This window comes from Watersipora subatra, chromosome 9 (genome assembly GCF_963576615.1).
Source record: "Watersipora subatra chromosome 9, tzWatSuba1.1, whole genome shotgun sequence".
Lineage (NCBI taxonomy): Eukaryota > Metazoa > Bryozoa > Gymnolaemata > Cheilostomatida > Watersiporidae > Watersipora > Watersipora subatra.
In genome coordinates, this window is record NC_088716.1 from 62,289,483 (window position 1) to 62,297,285 (window position 7,803).

Below are 7,803 nucleotides of genomic sequence, written 5' to 3' on the forward strand. Positions count from 1 at the left end.
ATGACCTGTTAACATTTTATAGGATCACATGACCTGTTAACATTTCATAGGATCATATGACCTACTAACATGTCTTGCATATACTGTCGTGTTTTAGAGTTTCAAGCAGCCCCTGGCAAAAGAGCCTCAACAACGCTTACAACACTGATTGGAGGTAATGGAGGTGGAAGGAAGATGGACATTGTACAACTGGAAAAGATAAATGGATGAGAGCAATTGAGAGCTGAAGAAAGAAGTGAAGCGATGAGATCTAGGAAAGGCATAAAAAATCGCAAAAAAAGCGCAAATTTTATTAATAAAATACAAAAAAATTGCAAACAACTTATGCTCCTCTGCTTATTTACTTGAACAGATTTAGCCACGGTAGCGGATATAATTCATATAATACTTTATTAGAATCAAAACACCTAGTGTCTGGCAGACAAAGTACAGATATGACATCAGACGAGCAGTGGCTACTTCACACTCTCACATATCTTGTTTTTAAGGATGCAGTGAAACTGGTCAAGGCTTGTGCACTCATCATCTGTTAAAAAAAGGAATGAATATCAGTCATCTAGCAAGTCAGCCATCTAGCGAGTCAGTCATCTAGCGAGCCAGTCATCTAGCAAGTCAGTCATCTAGCAAGGCAGTCATCTAGCAAGGCAGTCATCTAGCAAGGCAGAAAACGGATGAGAATAAGGATAGGAAATGATAAGCAAGGACTAGTTATACCATCAAGTTTTACAAAATGTCTCACAAGATATTAAATGTCTTATTGTTTTAATCTTTTAAAGATAAAATTGAATTGATTCAATGATGGCGGTTATTTTTAAAACCTTATCATTGGTGGCCACATTTGAAACATTTTATACTTTTCTGTTCGGGTGAATTTTTTTCCACATAACAATGAAAAGAAGGATAGAGTTGATAAAAAGCAAAGACAGGTCATAACTACAAACATGATATAAGGACTCAATGTACAATACTCTGGATGGTTGAGTAGAAACAGAGATAGAGATATCACCAATATAGGCATTTGCTGTGGTGAATATCGTTCCAGCTACTTACAATGAAAAGTGATGTTTTTTTTACACAGGCAAAAAATTGCACTTTTACATATTTACTTATATGCCTATAATTCAACTAGCTATCACCAAGGTAACCTTCAAAGCTTATCGTTGATGTTTGACAGAATTTCCACATCTGAAAGCAACTGTCATGAGCTGGCTGGCGCGTGCCTGTTCAGCTTGGGAGCACACATGTACGCAGTGGTACCATTGCATCTCATTGCATTACTCAAACATTCCTACCTCCTTCGAATACTTTAAGCATTATTGCTAATGGAACTATTCAGTGATGAGGTATGACAAGAATATGAGGTCGACAGGCTTCTATAATAGTTTAACATAACGAAATTTTCCAAGCAGGCAACGCGTTCACAGCTTCAAGTTTTATCATAGGATGAAACGAATCCAAGAAGCGACCGCTGGAACAGTCAAATGAAATTAACGCATCATGTAGTATGTGCTCGTGAACCTCGCAGTTCTGGTGCCTAACCGGTTGAATTTTTTACCCTGGAATATAATTTGTAGGGAGTTAACCGATTAACATATTTTATACATACATTGTACATACTTGAAAAAAAAGATTACTAGACTATAGCTATGTCTAAATAAATCAAAACACCCAAAAGCTTTTTGACAACTAAAGCTCATAATAATAAAACCTGTTAAATATAGGAATTTGCAGGATAAAACATTTGTAGCAGTTTTTCGCAAACAATCCATCCATGCTTTCACATACCGTACATTCATACCTCAACATACAAGTGCCCCAACACACATGAAAGTCAAGATACAGGCAGAATTTTGAGCAAGAATTTCTGCCTTGACATACGGAGTAACCTTTGAGATATGAGCGAACGAACCAGTTCTCAGTGACCATTAAATGGCCAAGGATGTGGCCAAGGATGTGACCAAGGATATGACTGAGGATGTGAGAGGCTGCTTTCGAGAACAGCATCGATCAGTCTTTCTCGTCGAATCGATTTAAAAGAAAACTGTTAATAAGGTTGGCTAAAGTTATAGTGAAAACGAGGGGAAAAGTGCCAAGCTGGAAACAGATAGTAAAAATTAAGATGATGACAAGATTAAAGTTAAGTTTAGTAAAAGATTGAAACTTAGCTTCAGGTGTGTGTTTAATAAGCTGAATTCATTTAAGTTAAATTCAAAGTTTATGTTATGTTGCGTAACGTCACCAAAAGTCTAGTACAGCTAACGGGTTGCTGTCATGTCTCTCTCACACCGCCCTTAGCCACTACGACTGTCTCTCTCACACCGCCCTTAGCCACTATGACTGTCTCTCTCACACCGCCCTTAGCCACTACGACTGTCTCTCTCACACCGCCCTTAGCCACTACGACTGTCTCTCTCACACCGCCCTTAGCCACTACGACTGTCTCTCTCACACCGCCCTTAGCCACTACGACTGTCTCTCTCACACCGCCCTTAGCCACTATGACTGTCTCTCTCACACCGCCCTTAGCCACTATGACTGTCTCTCTCACACCGCCCTTAGCCACTACGACTGTCTCTCTCACACCACCCTTAGCCACTACGACTGTCTCTCTCACACCGCCCTTAGCCACTATGACTGTCTCTCTCACACCATTAGCAACTACCGTCTGTCTCGAAGGTAAGAACTCCATACATTACTGTACATAATAATGTTACATTTCATTATGGATCATAACTACTGAATAGGTATGTGTTTCACGAATTTGTGAGCATAGGTACTGAATCACAATTGAAAACACATTTTTCCATCGTAATATCTTGTTTTAGGTGGGTTTTTCATAGTAAGGCAATGGATTAATTTGCATTTAGTTATTTTATACATGTATAGGAGATAGGGTCTTGAGACACGAGCAAATTGAAATATGAGCTCAGTTCTACAAGGCATTAAACTTGTATGTTGAGGTATGACTGTACACTTCGCGTAGTACAAATACAAATGTATATACAATTTATTAAAGATATTTTTGTAGCATATTATGGAAGCTTACACAATTTAAATTACAGAGAAAACTGGTTATTTAAAAAATGCTTTAATCAATATTATTTGAGTTTGAGTTTTTTTGAGAAGACAGCTGAAAGAAAAAGTCCAACTTTCCTACATTAAAACAACTTAGTAGATTTTTTTCTTCTTATATCTCTACACTTGCATCTAACAAGTCAAACGCTATGGACTTCATTTCAAATGATTCTATATTTGCTGTTTACTTTGTTTTACTTTTCCTTATAACATCATTTCATGGAAATGACATTCAAGAGTTTCAGCTAAAACACAGATGGCTCGGTTAAACAAGCTCGTTTACTCGCTGTTCTACTAGCTAATCAACTAGTATTATTTTTATTCATCGTTCGTAGAACACGGCAGCAATGACAGCAACAGCAGACAACAGCTATAATTGAAAGTTTGATTAAAGATACTATGGAGAATGCGTGTGGAAAATTATTTAGAAAGTATCTATCATGGAGAATGTGATCAGCATTCCCTTGATCCTACTTGTTGGTATCCATGAAGTTGGAGTTATCCTTTCCATGCCATTTTGAGCGTCGTGTGACAGATGCAATAAATACATTAGCAATGATTCACAAACAAATCAAAATTTTTAGCACACACAAAACGGGTTCGTCATAAGGTAAGCGTTCAAGCATAGTAGCCCATAAACATTGAAATAATTGTAAAGAGCTCAGGTTATGGCTTTTGTGTCATACAAGTGGTTATTCACTATTAATGAAGCGAACTCGACTCTATTACCAAAGGATGTACTCATTATTACACAAGGAATACCAAGTAAACCAAACAAGAAAATTTCTACTAAAATTTTCCTTAAAATGTGAGGAATACTCGATTAGAATCTAAAAAATGTCTCACGTGTACCATCTTGTGTACTCCTTAATGCTAGTGTAAGGAGTTATGTACTCCATAACGCTAGTGTAAGGAGTTGTGTACTCCGTAACGCTAGTGTAAGGAGTTATGTACCCATTGACACTAGTGTAAGGAGTTATGTACCCATTGACGCTAGTGTAAGGAGTTATGTACCCATTGACGCTAGTGGAAGAAGTTATGTTCATATTGACGCTAGTGGAAAGAGTAATGTACCCCTTCACACTGACGTAAGGAGTTATGTACCCCTTTGCTCTGGTGTAAGGAATCGCGTAAACTCATAACTCAACATATGAGCTTAATGTCAGAGCTGAGCTATGACATTAAAAACGCTCTGACACTAACGGACTGAGCTCGTTTGTCAATTTCCTCGCATCTCAAGGCACTATTTCTTATAGATATGTAATATATTTAAGTACAAATTAATCCATGAGCATACTATGCAAAAAACCTAAACAGGATATTATGGTAGGAAATTGTGTTTTGAATTGTTGTAATCAACTAAGCCTACATGCGCTAAATGTAACAAGTACCTATTTAGTTGTATGATCTGCAATAAAATGTAACATCACTATGTACCCTACTTTATGGAGTTTTTACCTTTGAGACAGGCGTTGTAGATAATGACAGTCTAAGAGAGACTTGAGAGCAACATGTTCGGTACACTAAACTTTTGTGACGCTACGTAATAGAAACGTTGAACTTAACTTAAATGAGTTTAGTTTACTAAACACACACTTGAAGCTGAGTTTAAATTTTTTACTAAACTTACTTTAATTTTGTCGTCTTACTTTTTATTATCTGTTTCTGGTTGGCCGCGTTTGCCTCGGGTTTACTTTAACCTTTAGCCAAACTTTTAAAAACTGATTTGAAGAGAAAGACCGAGCGATGCTGTTCTCTTTAGTGGCCTCTCGCATACTTAGCCATATAATGGCCATCGACAGCTGCCTCGTATCTTAAAGATTACTCGTATCTCAAGAAAGAAACTTGCTAGATAGTCAGCTCATATCTCGCGAAACTCACATGTTGGGGCAATCGTATGTAGAGGTATGGCTGTACCTTTTTGTGCTAGTGTGAGGAACTCTGCACCCTTTCGTGCTGGCATAAAAAATTGTGTACTCCTTTATGCTGTAGCAAAAAATTGTGTGCCCCCTTCACCTTGGCGTAAGATATTATGTACCCCTTCGCAGTGGTGTGAGGAGTTGTGTACTCTTTTTTGCTAGCATTAAAAATCGCTTACTCATTCGCGCTGGTGCAAGGAATCGGGTACCTTTTCCTGAAGTCACAAGGAATCTGAAAGCACTTTAGTCAAGCTAACTTCATGTCAAGGTAGGATAGAGCGAGCCGTCTGTTTGCGAGAGACATGTCTGTAATAACTGTGATATACAGCGCATGTATCCTAAGATGAGAATAAAGTGTTCAAAGATCTGGATTTAAACTCACCATTATCATTTATAAGCTGAATTATGGCAGTGGCAATGACCTTGACACCTTCACAGCTCTCTATGATGAGGTCACTGTGAATCTTGTCTGCGCTCGATTGCTCATTGAAGTGAGTATTTGGATTAATATTGTCAGATGTAGGGATAACCTTGAACTTCTTGAACGTGGAGGAATCAATTGGGCTGTGCTACACATAAACACGTAATCCTAATGCTCATGAGTGTCAACACCGCAAATAGATGGATTCCATATCGCCATTTATGCTAAGCCATAGCTTATAGAACTCTAGCTATGACAATAAGGCCAGCCCTGCCATAGCTTATAGGACCCTGGCTACGACATTAAGGCCAGCTCTACCATAGCTTATAGCAACCTGGCTACGAAATTAAGGCCAGCTCTACCACAGCTAACCTTTATGAGGCATGTAACACAGACGAGCGACAGTAGAGTGGCCTCATCATACATCATGTATAACTTATCAAAAATCATTGTGGAGCAAATCGATAGCGTCATACAAATAACATGTTATATAAAAACAAAATAAACATTTCTAAAAACTATTTCATGAACTCATAAAATTGTGAAAGTATAAAAGGAAGAGTGTGACTCGCTTTGTTTGTTATAAAGATTATAGGGAATTTATGTGGATGAGCAGACAACTTCAAAACTGACCAACTAGCTCTACATGTCCATGTATTTATAATCTTTTTTTAACAATACAATAATATAAAGGGTGTTTGACAGATTGCCAACTGTATAAGCCAATTTTTTGAGCTTAACTTTTTAGGAGTTCTCCATATTCAGACAACTGTTCATAGTGATATCAGTACTGATATAGTGAAGTATCAGACAGCAACTATTGTCCACTGTCCATCAGTACAGAGAGTTATAGTATCAGACAGCAACTATTGTCCACCGTCCATCAGTACAGATAATTATAGTATCAGACAAAGCAACTATTTCCCACTGTCCACCAGTACAGATAGTTATAGTATCAGACACAGCAACTATTATCCACTGTCAATCAGTACAGATAGTTGTAGTATCAGACAAAGCAACTATTGCCCACTGTCCACCAGTACTGATATAGTGATAGGACCAACCTGAAATGTCAGAAGCGCTGCATTCATCTCGAGCTCATCTGCCTTGCTAGCAAATAGACTGGTATTGCTGAGGGACACTACGAGACATCTTGAGGTTGTAAGGAACTTGAAGGCTGCTTCTTTCTAGGTAGAGAAGGAAGCCCGAGATCTTATTAGCTTATGCATCCTTACACAACTCAGCATATGCTTTCACAGCGAAGATGCACCTGTTTGTGAGGCATGCTATTCCATCACATGGTATGTTAAATAGCAAGCTCTAGCTACCTGCTTCAGCTGAAACCTACAACTCTAGTTTGCCACTTTATAGGATTATTAAAGAATACAGTTGATAAGCCTAGTTGTCTATACCAAGATAATGTGATAAGATAAGCCCACTTTGAGTATGAATGGATAGACTATCAGTAGTAGTAGTAATATGAACGTATAAACTACTAGTAGTAATAATATGAACATATAAACTACTACTAGTAGTAATATAAACATATAAACTACTAGTAGTAATATGAACATATAAACTACTAGTAGTAATATGAACATATAAACTACTACTACTAGTAATATGAACGTATAAACTACTAGTAGTAATATGAACATATAAATTACTAGTAGTAATATGAACATATCAACTACTAGTAGTAATATGAACGTATAAACTACTAGTAGTAGTAATATGAACATATAAACTACTAGTAGTAATATGAACATATAAACTACTACTACTAGTAATATGAACGTATAAACTACTAGTAGTAATATGAACATATAAATTACTAGTAGTAATATGAACATATCAACTACTAGTAATAATATGAACATATAAACTACTACTAGTAGTAATATAAACATATAAACTACTAGTAGTAATATGAACGTATAAACTACTAGTAGTAATATGAACATATAAACTGCAACACAAATAGACTTGATACAGAAATGTATCAGCATGTAATATGTTAGCATTGCATCAAACTTGACACTGCTTGTATACTCACTGTATTATAATCAATGAGTACAGTAAGTTTGGGGGAATTCACATAGCCAAAGCCCATCGACACATCGACCTGCACTGATTCACTGCCACCACAAGAGTCTATCATCCATTTCTTCTCCTCATGTGCTGTATTGAAACCTCCTTGCTAAGTGGTAAAAGACGGACAAACAGTGTGAGACAAATATCTACTAAAGACATAAATGTGCACTTAACTAACTTCTAGAAACTTCTACATTGGTCTCACACTTGCCTTCCAAACTTCTTGCTCACATTTGATATAAGTCACCCGGATTAAATTTGTTTAATAAAGCTCCATCCTAACGTTATTTGATA

At 37.0% G+C, this 7,803-nt stretch overlaps 1 protein-coding gene across 1 annotated transcript; it reads right to left on the minus strand.

The window, feature by feature from the left end:
* Positions 1-407: 407 nt before the first annotated feature.
* On the minus strand, positions 408-7,572 carry LOC137403536 (uncharacterized). The gene is made up of 4 exons (XM_068089481.1): positions 7,472-7,572; positions 6,480-6,602; positions 5,377-5,563; positions 408-526 (listed from the first exon to the last, which is right to left on the minus strand). Exons 1-4 carry the CDS (start codon positions 7,526-7,528, stop codon positions 456-458), a joined length of 438 nt encoding a protein of 145 aa, XP_067945582.1. The 5' UTR covers positions 7,529-7,572; the 3' UTR covers positions 408-455.
* Positions 7,573-7,803: the final 231 nt, after the last annotated feature.